The sequence below is a fragment of the Halichoeres trimaculatus genome, unplaced genomic scaffold (genome assembly GCF_033239565.1).
Source record: "Halichoeres trimaculatus isolate MK-OKI-2021-1 unplaced genomic scaffold, fHalTri1.1 fHalTri1_scaffold_7, whole genome shotgun sequence".
NCBI classification, from domain to species: domain Eukaryota; kingdom Metazoa; phylum Chordata; class Actinopteri; order Labriformes; family Labridae; genus Halichoeres; species Halichoeres trimaculatus.
Window position 1 is genome coordinate 21,360,275 of NW_027437185.1, and position 14,897 is coordinate 21,375,171.

The 14,897-nt window shown below is 41.5% G+C and overlaps 1 protein-coding gene across 1 annotated transcript; it reads left to right on the forward strand.

The window, feature by feature from the left end:
- The first annotated feature begins 1,126 nt into the window (after nt 1-1,126).
- kdm2ab (lysine (K)-specific demethylase 2Ab) lies at nt 1,127-14,853 on the forward strand. Its single transcript, XM_074673897.1, has 23 exons — nt 1,127-1,331; nt 1,742-1,782; nt 3,181-3,319; nt 3,549-3,627; nt 3,760-3,806; nt 4,141-4,319; nt 5,905-6,011; nt 6,111-6,204; nt 6,395-6,548; nt 6,662-6,777; nt 7,503-7,629; nt 7,734-8,008; nt 8,393-8,470; nt 8,688-8,948; nt 9,554-9,682; nt 9,808-9,894; nt 10,083-10,307; nt 10,749-10,778; nt 10,963-12,008; nt 12,375-12,538; nt 12,676-12,822; nt 12,952-13,167; nt 13,259-14,853. Exons 2-23 carry the CDS (start codon nt 1,747-1,749, stop codon nt 13,438-13,440), a joined length of 3,918 nt encoding a protein of 1,305 aa, XP_074529998.1. The 5' UTR covers nt 1,127-1,331; nt 1,742-1,746; the 3' UTR covers nt 13,441-14,853.
- Nucleotides 14,854-14,897: the final 44 nt, after the last annotated feature.

Consider the following 14,897-nt stretch of genomic DNA (forward strand, 5'->3'; position numbering starts at 1 on the left):
ATTTACAGCACCATCCGTGTTTAAAGCCTTTATATTTAGGGGGTGTAATTTACTGCAATTTAATGGTGATGTGCGACTGAACATCCAGCTTCCATGACCTCATTTCATCCATCTCGCATTTCTTCCTAACTAAAGCAGGCCCTGCCCATCAACACCCCCGGGGCGGAGTCTTTACATGGATGCGCTTGTTTCACTGACTCTGGGACGGGGACAAGCTCAGATAAAACTGGGATGTTCTTTATAGTATGACAGAATAATAATGTAATTTATTGCCGAGGTCGCTGCTACTTTTATCTGCTAAACTAAGAATAGATCTATTGTATTTTTTAATATTTACAAGGACATCACAAAAGACTAGTGTCATACTTGTGTGTAAAATTATTCTTATCTCACCATCAACAGTGATACTGACATATTAATGCTGTGATAAACTCTAAAAGTGCTCATGCATGATTTTATTTTTATTTCACCTTTGTTTTTCCAGGAATATTTTTGCTATGCTGCAAAATCTTGCTCAAAATGGAGTCCTGGACTAGGGAGCAGCATAAGAAGTTTCACACAGAGCAAGACAAAGCAATGGGCAATAACCAGTAACAATGGTCTACATTGATTAATTAATTGATCAATTTTAATAAAATAGAGTTCGACAGAGGCTCATTGGATGATATAATACAGTCTATAGATGATCCTTAATGCTTGATGGAAAAAATCCAAACAAAGTTATTCAGCTTAGGGGAATTTATAGTCTTTGATTATTTTTAATGAGAAATGTTCCCATTTCAAGTCCATTAAGGTGTTTTACTGGAAACCAAAACGCATAAGCGACCCGCCCTCCTGCCGTCGAAAGAGGGCAGAAAAACCAAGTGTACATGAATATTTACATATTTTAATGTCGTTTAAATAGCACACGTCGTGTCCAATGAGAGGTCCATATGCTAATATGCGGAACAGTGGAGTAAGGAGGGGGCGGGTTGTGTGTGTGTATGTGTGTGTGTGTGTGTGTGTGTGTGTGTGTGTGTGTGTGTGTGTGTGTGTGTGTGTGTGTGTGTGTGTGTGTGTGTGTGTGTGTGTGTGTGTGTGTGTGTGTGTGTAGGTATTTGTGTGCGCGTGCGTGTGTGTGCGTATATGTGTGTGTGTGTGTGTTCTCTGACCAGCTGAAAATGGCGGCTCGAAGCGTCGAATCGTTCTAACTTTATCGCACAATAATAAACATAACAATATACACAGCCGTTATCACATAACATGAAGACAAACTTAACCGAGAGGCCTCGGACGATCTAGTTGGAAGACATTACGTTGACCGGCCCGGCCAGAAGGAGTTAAACAGAGAGGTAATGTTAAAGAAGCTTTCAACTGCCGTCTACAGGCTAATGTCAACCAGCTACCATAGCATTAGCGTTAGCCAAAGACTTGTGAAAGGGCTAATGTTAGTTTACGAAGGTTTGTTTCATCAGTGAATTGACTCCCCGGTTCTAAATATTCACGTAAGAAGGTAACTTCTGTGCATGTCTTCTTGCGGTGACGCATGTTAAACTGAAATGTTTGCAGTAATGTTTGGGGTGCTAACCTTAGCCTGTTACTGATGGCTAACGGTAGCAATGGCTATCAAGCTAGGCTGTGTTTAGAGAGGGGTGTGTGTTAATGTCCGACAGATTTAAAACACACTCTAATATTTTATCGCCATGTATTCATTTCACCCGCGATGCTTTATATTTCTCTCTAAACTTTATTTCTCTTCCAGAGACTATGGAGGATTCTCACACACGGTACAGCAAACGCCTGGTAAGTAAGTTGGGCAAACTGTTAGCATCCCGGAACACTTGATTTATGTTTACAATCTATCAGTGAGCTTTCTCTTATTTGTTTGTTTTCCTTAGTCAACCTGCCTGATATTGCATTCAGAAATGTTGTGAAGTCACAAAAATGTATTTGATTGCGTTACTCCACTCATGTTTGGCTACCAATGTGTCGGGAGTGGGTGTTTCTCTGTTGTGTGTGTGTGTGTGTGTGTGTGTGTGTGTGTGTGTGTGTGTCAGTTTTATTACAGCTATGAACCTGTCTAAAGACTTAAGGTTCAAGAAAGGGTCAAGTTCAGAGTCTGACCTGACTGCACTGTGCTGTGACCCTGCTTCACCTCTTCACAAGCTTATCACTTTGCTGTAAAATAATAAACATGGCATAGTTTGAAGCACTCTGACCAAAAATAATAATGAATGAAGCTCTAGCGAAGAGGCGTAAATGATAAATTTAAGGATTTAAAGACCTGCTTTTGCTTTGTTTGTTAACTTTTCCTTCTATTGTTGATAGGTTTCAGCTTGTGTCAGCTGAATTATTGATTATTTTAAAATTTAACGAAAGTCGTAGTGAAATCCTGCCTATTTTGGGATGATTGATTCCCTTGGTCTTTTTAAATTACATGACCTGAAAAAAGTGTGAGTTTGTTCTATAATGTAAGATTGTGTTCAATTTGCACTTACTACATGTTGTGCGGCCTCTCGTTATGGAGAGGCATAGGATCAGAGTGTAGATGATACCACATTTGTGAGAAAGAGATGGGGGTGGGGAAATCTTAGTGCAGGGGTGTTGTGCTTTATCCATCTGTCTAGCCAAGCAGTAGTGCATAGGGTGAATGGCAGGAGGGGAGTAAGGGGAGGGGGGCAGTGTGTGGAAGATTAACCCCAGCTTTTGTAATGCCGTATTGTTTGGTTCCCACATGAACTGATTTGGTAGTCGGTTGGCTGATGAGCTTGAGTTGAATTGTTGTGGCATTTTGATCTTTGTGTTGGTTTATAAGCACAAATTTAATTTGTATACTAGTTCATGCATGTTAGGTTTTGATTCTTTGTACCATCGACATAAAATTGACAGACATTGTGTTCTCTTACTCAAGTTTTGAACATTAAATTGTCAAGTAGTGCTGCAGAGGACTTGTGTGCTCTTTGATTTACTGTTTAACACCTGCTTTTATTTCTGCATCAGAACAAAAAACCCTGGTATAATTTTACTGCAAATGATTTTGTCTGTCACACTGTGTGCTGTAATCCCGCTTTATTCATTTCACTGAATGTCACAGTTAAGCATGTCCCATCTTTCTTGCTGGCAGTTGTTTCTTTTGCTGACTGAAAAATCCAGAGTTCACTCCTGACATTGAAGTTGAAAGAAAACATTTTCTTGTCTCAGCGTACAGGCACACGGCGGCGCTACCAGGACGATGGAATATCAGATGATGAAATCGAGGGGAAACGAATGTTCGATCTAGATGAAAAGTTGCAGTGCCACAGATTTAACTCTGACTTGATCAAACACATGGAGGGTAAAGGTGAGAGGCCTGACTACTACACTAAAAAAATTAGAAGTTAAAACTGACTAGTACCTAAACATGTAAGAAGAGCTAATGTGAAGAGCTAGCAGTTTACTGCTCTGTTGACCAGATCAATGGCATCTCGGGGTTTATCTCGGAGTGAAGCTTGTTTGTAATTGGTAAATCAGCTGAGTCTAAGTCTGGTTGTCTTGATAAATGATCAAATAATTGTGTGTCTCCTTCCAAGATTTCACATTTGAATACATCCAGAGAGAAGGGCTCAGGGACCCCATTGTCTTTGACACAGCTGATGGCCTTGGCCTACAGTAAGTCACGATATTTTACTGTTTCATAACTGATAACTCCTTTTTTGTAAACACACACTTAATCCCTTGCCAGGATAATATAAGATAAACCTCTTTGTATGTGTTTATCATAAAGAAAATTTTGTCTTTCAGAATGCCGGACCCTGACTTCAGTGTTAGTGATGTCAAGCTGTTTGTTGGTAAGTTCCCATTTTATTACCTTTTGAATAAACTGCTCAGGGCTTGATTTAGTGTGCTTGACTTAATTTAACAGACATCCGTGTTACTAGTAGAGCTGGAAAAGAAACATGCTATTTTTGCATATAGTTTTGTTAAATTGGTTTAGATGTTAATACTTTGGCGTAATACTACAAAAGTGAAATAATGAGTTAAATGAGAGCTTTTCTATCAGCGAGCATAAGAAAGTTGAATATTTAACTGTAAAACTTAAAAAAAACTGTTTTGTTGGACAGTGTGATTGAATTGGATATCTGTGGTCTCAGTTGCTGAACTACATTTTTTATACTCTTACAGGTAGTCGACGCATTGTGGATGTGATGGACGTCAACACCCAGAAGGGAATTGAGATGTCAATGGCTCAGTGGCGACGCTACTATGAGACACCTCCGTCGGAAAGAGAAAAGCTCTACAATGTTATAAGCCTGGAGTTCAGCCACACTAGGCTGGAGAATCTGGTCAAACGACCTGCTTCGGTGAGAACATCCGGGACATCACACAATCCCACTTTAATCATGAGATTTTAGAGCTTTTACTGGCCAGGTCTGGAGACTGCGACCAAAATGGTCACGTTTGACCCTTTTTCCTGTGTGTGCGAGTAAGAATTTCATCTGGTCCCATTCATGCGAGTGCCTGTGTTGCGATGCTTCCTCAGTCACAGGCACTGTACAAGACATTGTGGTCTGAATTCGCCCTCTTTTCCACTGGCTTAGTCGGTCTCCTCCACCTGCACTCTCTCTTGTTCTGGGGAGTGAGTGCCGTCATGTACAAGCATAGCGCACATGTGCCGAGCATGTACATGACGGCGCATATCACACCCCGAAGACAGGCAGAACTTGACGGCAACAAGGGTTTCACGATTTGCCTCCTCACTTTAAGATTCACGCAGCTCTAAATTCTCCTTATCGAAGAGGAGCTTGTGTTAGATAAGAAATCAGGGATAACCACAGGATGAATCAACCTTTTAACCAGTCCAATAGGGATGGGTACCGAATTCGGTACTTTTATAGGTACCTACTAAATTTTGTCTGTTGTACCAATTCAGGTAAAATCAAATAATCATCTTAAGGTACCTAAACGCATCCTTGTGACTGTGAGAGGGTGGACCAGTAAGCGATTTTCTATGCTGGAAATGGATACAGCATTGCAAGTTTATATATTGAAGAAAGTTTAAAATTAAAATAGAAAAACTTTGAGATTTTATTGTTAAACAAATTAATATTTATTACCACATTTTATTGAGTTTTCAATAAAAGGCACAAGTGCAGGACTTGATTTGACTTTGAAAAAATATTAGAGATCACAGGACCATACTTAAAATAGGGGGATAATTGGGAGAAATTACGAGTCGGAAGTACAGCAGGGGAAAGGGTCAAAAAGTGAGAGACTTCCCTCCATATTCAGGAGTGTTGGCAGCCTGCCAGCACTCCTGTTAAAAATAGTGAGTATATGTGTGAGACAGATTGACAAAGATGAAAACTAGACGTTTTCTCCACAATTTTGTATTATCTTAGTTAGTTCTGTAAACTCACAGTGCAGTTTTAGCTAGTAATTGTTTTTTGTAAAGCCTCTATTCTTTTAAAAATTCAGCTAACGAACATGTTTTTTTTTAACTGTAACAACCAGGACATGTTAACATATGAATGTTTGTTCGCAGTGAAATATTTGGCAAATATCACAACTCAAGTTACTGTCAATCTTTACTTGATAGGAAACTACAAATTAAAACGGCTATTTAACGGCATGCATGCTCATGTTGTACCCCCTCAAAAAAGGGTGCAACCAAATTTTGTGCTGGTGTGACCAACTGAGAAAGTTGGTAGCGCCAGTGCTACCAGTAGAAAAGTTAGTGTTAGTTAGTGTAGAGCCCTGCTGGATCCTACCTGCATTTTACAAAATAGGGCAAGAAATGATATACTCTGTGTCATGTGATGGGGTTATGAGTTTGGCCTGTTAGCACATCTTAATGTTTTATACCCACACAGTATATGTCTGTCAGATAGAGACCTTTGCATCATTTTGTATCTAAATTTTATGTTCATACCTTTTCCAATAATTAAGGTGGACCTGATTGACTGGGTGGACAACATGTGGCCTCGTCATCTCAAAGAAAGACAGAGGGACTCCACAAATGCCATTATAGACATGCATTATCCTAAAGTACAGAAGTAAGTTAACCTAAGTCAACAAGCTTTGTGTTTTCTTTTCAACCTTTAATCTTTCACAAAATGTTCACTGTATTTTTCTTCCTCGCTTTGCCCTCATAGGTACTGTCTGATGAGCGTGCAGGGCTGCTTCACAGATTTTCACATTGACTTCGGGGGCACCTCAGTCTGGTACCACATCCTGCGAGGAGGAAAGGTCAGTCTAGATCTGCATTTCTGTGCTTGTACAGAGGTCATGCTTGAGTTGTGTTTTAGGGCAGCCATGTAATCAGCCACATTGTCAGAATGAAAGTGGTCTTTCTGGCTTACATCAGTCTTTTGACAGGTCTGTATGGATGTATTGATATAAGTCTACTTGTATGTCCTTTAACCTGTCCTCCTTGTAGGTGTTCTGGTTGATTCCACCCACGCCACAGAACCTGGAGATGTATGAGAACTGGGTATTATCTGGAAAACAGGGAGACATCTTTTTGGGTGACAAGTGTCATGACTGTCAGAGGATAGAGCTGAAGCAGGGAAACACCTTCATAATCCCATCAGGTTTGTTTCAGTGACACCCTGGTGATGCACACAGACATGAAGCATACAAAGATAAAAAAGCTGTTTCTGCCACTGCATACCTTTAGAATCATGTTTTTTTTTTTTTTTTGTAGGGTGGATTCATGCTGTGTACACCCCAGAGGACACTTTAGTATTTGGGGGTAATTTCCTCCATAGCTTTAACATCCCCATGCAGCTCAACATCTACAGCATTGAAGACCGAACACGGGTGAGCAGCATCTCTCTTTTGGCAAAGACATATCTCAGCCATTGATACAGAGCTAGCTTTTTTACACTTTTGCTAAGTGCCTTCAAGTTTGAACCCTTTAGTAGTATAGTAAAACTGAAAGGGAAAGTCTTAAGGTAGGAAAATGTTTCAAAGACTGAACTAAACTTAAAGAATTAAAAAAAGACACTTGCAGTTAATTGTCTTGGTATTAGGGAGCCCCAAAATTCTAGGCTGTCGGATAATACAGCACAAATCTCTTAAATGTTCTTTTCTTCTTTGGTGTAACAAAGCACGTTAGTCTATGTAATGCAGTCACTAGAAATAATGTCCTTGTTAGCAAAAATATTGATCCTTTGTGAGACAATGTCAAGCTTTTCTGTATTCAGATAAAGCAAAAGTGTAGTTCCTCTAAACCACACACTTTTCAGAGACTGACAATGTTCAGCTGTAGATGAAGCAGGTGTTCAGTTTGCATCCGTGCTTTAGCCGCTGTAGCTGTGTCATATTTTCCTCACCTCCCCCTTAGCAGAAATTCAAACCACAACAAAGATGTGACAACACAGAGTCTTGCTAAGAACTGCTGAAGAGAAGCAGAAAATATGCACTCAGTAGGAAACAATCAATCAGAGGACTATAGTATGTATTGTATTTACACCTACAGCATGGTGTATAAGTATAAAACAGATGCAGTACAACTTACATTCATTTCTGTCCTCCTCCTCTAGGTGCCAGCAAAGTTTCGCTACCCATTCTACTATGAGATGTGTTGGTACGTCCTAGAGAGATACCTCTACTGTCTGACCAACATATCCCATCTCACTCCTGAGTTTAAAAAGTACTCCCTTGGCATAGGTGAGGAGTAACCATCTCAAGAAATATGGTTGACCCATATTTTATTCTCTTTATTCCACAAGTCAATCCATTGTTGACGCAAGCCTAATCCTCTGTCTTTTCAGGGCTGACCCAAGCCGACCTTGAAACCATGGATCACAATGGAAATGGTACTTCGAATGGGGTTGACAGTGACAGTGAAAACGGAGGGACAGAGATGAAAGAAGACGATGCCTATGAAGAAAAGACAGTTCGAGATCTCAAATCTCAGCATGTGCTCACTGCCTTTGAGCTTGAGGGCCTGTGTAACCTTTTGGGGAAATTAGAGGAGCTGCCTGCCCACAAAAAGTGTGTCCCTGCAGGCATCAGGAACGCTGCAGCTCTGCTCGAAGACATGAGGGTGGGTGTCTCTTATCCCTCGAGTTCATGCTTCATAAAAACTTATTGAAGTGAAAACACCTTCTGCTCCTATAGGTTTAATGGTTACAGTCCAAATTTAAAGGTGAAGAAGGGAGCTTATAAGTCATTTCAAAACAACAGTAATTTCAGAAGAACACTTTCTCAGTGCTACAAAAAGTCATTAAATCACATCATTTTGACCCACTGGTCTTAACCAATCTATTGAGAATCACCTGCTGAAGACTATCAGGTTGTAATGACAGAATGTCATAACCTTTGCGGGGGGAATTGGCTGAGTGGTTGTATTTATCGTTTTCTTACTGGAGTCAGAGCATATTTGATTTATTTTTGGTCTTATCACTCCTCCCTCCCTCCTCTTTTCCAGGTTGTTTTAAGGAATCACACCATTGATAACCCTAAACTGTCCTACACAGGAGAGCCTATTGTCAAATGGCCAGAAAGGGTGAGTGACTAGAGATACAAATATGTCTATTACTTTTTAATATTACTTTTTTGATGAGCTCTTTGATTGCTTTTACAATAGTCACTGATTTCTTTAGTGATGTTAATATTTGTGAATCAGGCTCATCATTCTTGCTAATCATACATTGCCCACACCTGTGACTTATTCACATGGCAATATTTGACTTTTCTTTTTCCTGTTGATGTGCCATACACAGCCGTCATGGTACCAGCCGCCCCCTCCCCCTCCCCCTGTACTCTACCGCCCTCGCTTGGCCCCCACCCTTCACAAACCTTTGGGACAGAGGCCCAACAAACGCTCCTCCATCTCTGCCCTGAGGCGTAGGCGGGTAAGATGCAAGCGCTGTGCTGCCTGCCGCAGGAAGGAGTGTGGCTCATGCCAGTACTGCCACGACATGAGGAAGTTTGGTGGGCCTGGACGCATGAAGAAGAGCTGTGTCATGAGACAGTGTTTGGCGGTGAGTATTCATACAGGCTTTAATTTTCCCCAGCTTGCCTCTGGAGTGAACTGCAAGGAACTGCAACCTGATAGAAACTATCATTAGCCTTGGGAAAGAGGCTGATTTTGTCCATTAAATGATAAATCTGATACAGACAATCTGACAATTTATAATGTGTCATCATATTTTGTCAGGATGTTTTTATTCTGAGTCACAATGTGTTAATTCTTTCGTATCATCCAAACTTACGTGACAAGTCAACATCTAGAACTGAAGTGAAGAAAGTAGCCTCTTAGCTAGTAAGTGGCTTGTTAACCATAATATTACAGAGGGGATAAGTTCTTCTGGCACATTGAGTATCTTTAAGATTCACACAGAGGTAAATGGACTTTTGGTGACTGATACACATCTGTAAGCTAAAACAAGTTATAATCATATGATAGTGAGTGTGACATTAATCAACGCTCTAAATCCATTCTTTGATGTCATGTTAAATAAATGTTGAAATGCATGTTTCTCATATTTTGTGATTGTTTATGGTTTGATATCACTGAACTATATAAAGAAATGATTTGGTTAGTTTTGGTTTCTTACCGTACATTACATTCACACAATTTCTGCAGCCTGCCTTGCCAAACACTGCGCGCTGTGCCATATGCGGAGAAGGAGAATCAGAGGAGTCAGATCCGAGCACCCACTCACTCATGGAGTGCTCTGTCTGTTCACAGATCACACATCAGCAATGTCTTAAGGTGAGCAGCAAAAGACAAAGTGGGAGCTGCTGTGAACTGAAAAAAAAGTCTTCAAATGTTCTGCTGCTGCATTTGCCGATCAGATCTTGGAGGATGATTCAGACTTTAAATGTTCTCTGTTTCAGGAACCTGGTGAGGGGAAGATCAACAAGGATTTGCCCAGCTGCTGGGAATGTCCCAAATGTTACCAAGGCAAAGAGACAGAATCAGAGGTATAAAACCCAAATCATCTTCTTTTAATATCTACACTCCTCTCTACCTCTCTCTTGTTCTCACTTACTCTCTCTCTTTATCGATCTCTTTCTCTCATGTGCTCTCTCTGTCTCACTCTGTTTTCTCTAGTATTTATTATTTTCTGCATCATCCTCAGTTTTTTGACACAATGTCCTCCTTACACCAGTCTTCCAGTGACGAGGAGAGTGGAGAATCCGAAGGCTTTACCTCTTTGCCACCATCCAAACTTGCATACCGGGAGGGTATTGGTGTAGGAGAAGGGGTCAGACGAGGGAGACGTAGTAGACCAGCTTCCAGACCCACAGCACCGCCGCCTTCTCAGAAACTGCTCTTGCAGCATCAACAGAACCGCAAAAGAGCAAGTGCACTTGAGCTCCGACTCAAGAAAAGGGTAAGGTTAAGTACGAAACAGGATTTAGTGGCAGCATTTCAGTTCTCCTTTTTGGATAATGATCAGAACAGATAATTTTTTATTTTGTGCCTTTTATGAAATGTATTGATTCAATTCTGAAAGATTAAAGTCTTCATGTCCTCAAAATAGTTATTTAAATAAACAGTGGTCTGGATTTTTGTTGATTCTGTGTTTTAGAATCCTTAAAACCTTGAAGATTTAATCAAACCAAAAAACTTTGTTTGCCCTAGAGTACTAAAAAATAGTTGCATGCTAAAATTATCTTTAAAAAGTTAAACTGCCATCTACATGTGACTTTTAGCTTTAAATCAGGTTGACAATCACGTGTTTATCTCCTCTTCAGCCTAAGAGTGAAAGTAGATAAAGTCTATGTGTCAGGATATTTTCGCTTTTTACAACAAACTTTTCTTTTCATTGCAGATAAAACTGGAGCGAAGCAAACTTTTAACGGTAAGAAATGACCTTTTAAATGCCTAACTATGACTCTGTTGTGCAAACAAGTCAATGTATGTGTCTTTCATTTTCTTTGATGGTACAACTGATCTGATGTGGTAAACTGTGAGTCCGTTTAGCGCATTAATTACATACAACATTTGGTTCTCACTTCTAATTATCTCATTTTACTTCCCAACAGAGACAAGCAGCTTTAGATCGTTCTCCCAGACTGCTGGGCTCCAGAATGCTGTCGCGGCTTCGTTCTCCAACCAGCAGATTTTCTCAGGGCAGAGGCCGGGGCAGCACCTGGGCGAGTAGCTCCTCTCACCACAGCTCTCCAAGAGGGACTGGGTCCATCCAGCAACAGCAGCCGTCCTCCCTGGATCTGGTTCTTGAGTCCAAAGGAGAGCCCCGCAGAGGGAGGGGAAGAGGGGTGAGACTGCGGGGGGGAGGAGCAGGACGAGGGATGAGAATTGGGAGAAGCCATGAAGAGATGCAGGAAGAGAGTGAGGACAGCAGCAGCAGCAGCACCAACAGCAGCAGCAGCAGTGATGATGATGAGGAAGAGGAGAGGGGGCAGAAAAGTGTGAAGGGTTTGGATAAAGAGAACCAACCACAGTCGAGGCAAGGAGGATGTGCAGCCAAAGAAAGAGGGGGGGAAGGGAGCGATGTGGCTAACCAAAATGGTGCAGAAGAAGATGAGGAGGAAGAGATGGAGCAGGACACTCAAACAGGGGGCAAAGATGGCTCAAACCTTAAAGTGACACTTCAGAGGCCAACCAGGGCAAAGCGGGATCCATCATCCATTGTCCCTAAATTAGAGGCCATCTCCCCTCAGACTGCTTCTTCCACAATACACAACCAGACCAGGACGCTTGCCAGACCTCCCATCAGAAATCATGGGCCCTGCCCTGATCAACACTCCAACAAGCACACAGCCCCACACACTCGCAGTAGGCACACAGACACTCATAGGTCCCACCATGCGAGGCTGGACGCCTCAAAAAGGGCCCAGCTGAGCAGGCCAGCTAAACTGAGCAACGGAGCCTCCTGCTCTTCATCCTCTGAGCTTCCTCATCATCGTATCCCTCTGTCAGCCTTGCAGGAAGGAGGGGGTGAGGCAGACAGGGATGGTGGTGGGGGCGGACCAGGCTGTGAGAGGGAAGTGTGGGTGTCTGTCTTCCGGTATTTAAGTCGGGCAGACCTCTGCGTCTGCATGGCTGTCTGCAAGAACTGGTACAAATGGTAAGACCCCTGAAAGAAGAAAGTTTGGTCCTCACTGTTCCTCATTTGAAAGAGAGATTTAGAAAGAGTTACCGTCACCTTTGCCTCTCTAAATTGGTTTAAATCCTTTCAAACGTTTTCATTTGACCTGCTTTAGTAATTGTAAACCTAACACTTCTGTTTTCAGTAAATAACTTGTGAATTAGAATTTGCAGTTACTAAATTTCGGAACACAGATCATTCTGCCATCACGTCACATTGTGATTTTTTTTCACTGCAAGAGTATTTGTCCATGTGAGGTTTTATTGTTTGTGTCACAGTGCTGTACATACAGATAAAAGACTGATCATTGTGTTCTAATGAAGCTGTTCTTTTTGGTTGTTACAGGTGTTTAGACAAAAGGCTTTGGTCACGAATTGACCTGAGCATCAAACGCACCGTTACTCCTCAGGCCCTAACAGGCATCATCAAGAGACAGCCGGTCACACTCGATCTCTCTTGGACCAACATTTCTAGAAAGCAGCTGAACTGGCTGGTTGGCCGTCTGCCTGGTAGGTATTCACAAATAATTTTAATTCTCTTTGCCATCTCATTAATCTGACATTGCAGCGGAAGAAAAACATACTGTCATAAAGAGTTTTTTTTGTGCTGAACACATCCATCCAACACATATCTCCTGGTTTCACAGGTCTGAAAGATTTGATGCTGGCAGGTTGTTCCTGGTCATCTATTTCAGCTCTCTGTTCCTCTGGTTGCCCTCTCCTCCGCTCTCTGGATCTGCGATATGCAGATGGGATCAAAGACACTCAGATCAGGGATCTAGTAACCCCTCCAGGTGAGGTTAAAGGAGCCTAAGAGGCTACTGATTTAAAGCTAGATATCAACCTTAGTTTTCACTTTATTTAGGAATGAACTTGTTTAAACAAACCCTTTTTTTACTTCTTTAATAACCCCTCTGATCCAGGCTGTGACAATCGTAGTCAGCTGCGGACCATGCAGTGCTTACGACTAGCAGGCTTGGACATAAGTGACTCTACCGTGCGCCTGGTGATCCGCCACATGCCCCATTTAACCAAACTGGACCTCTCTCACTGCAACAGCCTCACAGACCACTCCATTAACCTGCTGACTGCCGTAGGCTCTTCCACTCGAAACACTCTCGCAGAACTCAACCTGGGAGGTCAGATATTTAAAGAATAGCTAATACAACTGATGACAAGTTAGTCTTTTTCACAAGTTCTGACGTGTCAGTGTCCCTCTCTCTTTCACAGGTTGCAGTAAACTGACAGACACGTGTCTTAAGTATCTCAGACGTCTCTCTTGCATCTCACTGCTCGACCTGCGAGGCTGCAAAGGTGTCTCTCGCAAGGCCTGTGAGGCTTTCATCTCTGAGCTGTCTGTCAACACCCTGTACTGCCTGTCTGATGAAAAACTGATTCAGAGGATATCCTAAATGCCCGTCTCCTCCAACTGCTGAGGTGTGAATGCAAGAAGGTTGATGTTCAGTGACACAAAGGACACAGATAGGCTGGAAAGTTCACATGCTCCTGCATCCCGTAAAATGAAGGGTGGGGTCTGAATTGCAATTGCTAACTCTCTTAGGTGTTGTTTGTGAAAGGGGTTGTCACAGCTGGTACAAAGTCGTATGCATGTTTTCCTGTGTACCTAAAGAGACTCAGGACCTTCTTTTTTCATGTTCTTTTGGTATAACTGCAATGTTGACATTAGGAAAAATATCTTATGATATGAGGAGTGAAAGAAGTTGGGCAGGTAGCTGTAATGTTTGACACATCCTTAGGATGACAGATGATCAGCTCTGCTTTGGATAGATGCCACTGCTCCCTCTGCGATCGCCAGCCTTGACAAAGAGTGATATGAAAAGATTAAGTTTCATCTTCCAGGTATAACTGCATTCTTCTGTTCAGCTGAGCCCCATAAAGTCTTATTTATTATCAGACGGCTAATTTCATTTCAGCCATATTTGGTCGCTCCAAATTAATGATCATTTCTGTCAGATTTAGAAGAGCAAACGCAATGTTGTTTGATGCTTTGCGCCTCACATCTTTAGTTTAATTTTTAATAGACGACTAAACGTGAAGAGTCCTTCTCATCTACTTTCATAAACTGAATGACTGTAGTGGCCAGTGTTGACCACTTGTATGTCAGTATAATAAGGCACGTGGGTGCTTAAGTTGTCCAATGGCATACTTAAGTAGTGTACACAAACACTGAATGGGTGCTGTTGGTAGAAGAGAGTACATGACGGCGTAAGTAAGCAATCAATGTGGCAACAAGACCTCACCCCAGAAGAGGGCAGGTTGCATTAAGTGCGGAGCAAGCCAAGGATCAGGTTTCAGATAAATGGTGCATCTTCAAACAACCGTTAGACTTCAGGTGCTATTGTTTCCAAACTCTTCTTGCTTTGTTTTTGTACAGAGAATACACTTAGAGCAAACATGTCAATATTCTAGATGAGACTGTTCCCCTCCATCTTTGATACGCCTTGGTTTCTTTTCACAGATAAAAAAAAAAGTGTGAGTACTTTTCACTGAATTTCATGATCTGTCTGATTCAATGTAGAGTTGTATATTTTGTTTGGGAACAGGGGTGTTGCTCATTTCTTTATTTTTCCCTTAAAGTGTAGTGGTTCTGTACCGAGGTATCCTCCCAGACAGGGTTTCCTGGCCATATCCCTTCAGATGAATATGAGTATATAAATATATACTTTTTTTTTGTAAATGTGTTTTCCTTTTTTTTTCAGCTATCAAAATGGGAATCCTGTAGCATTGTAATTATTTTCAGAAGCTTTTTTCACGTTATGTTATTTGTGTTATTTTTCAAGAAAAATAAAAAATTATAAACAATTTGTAGCTGCCTCTCATTCAGAATCTAGATGGAATGATAGCTTTG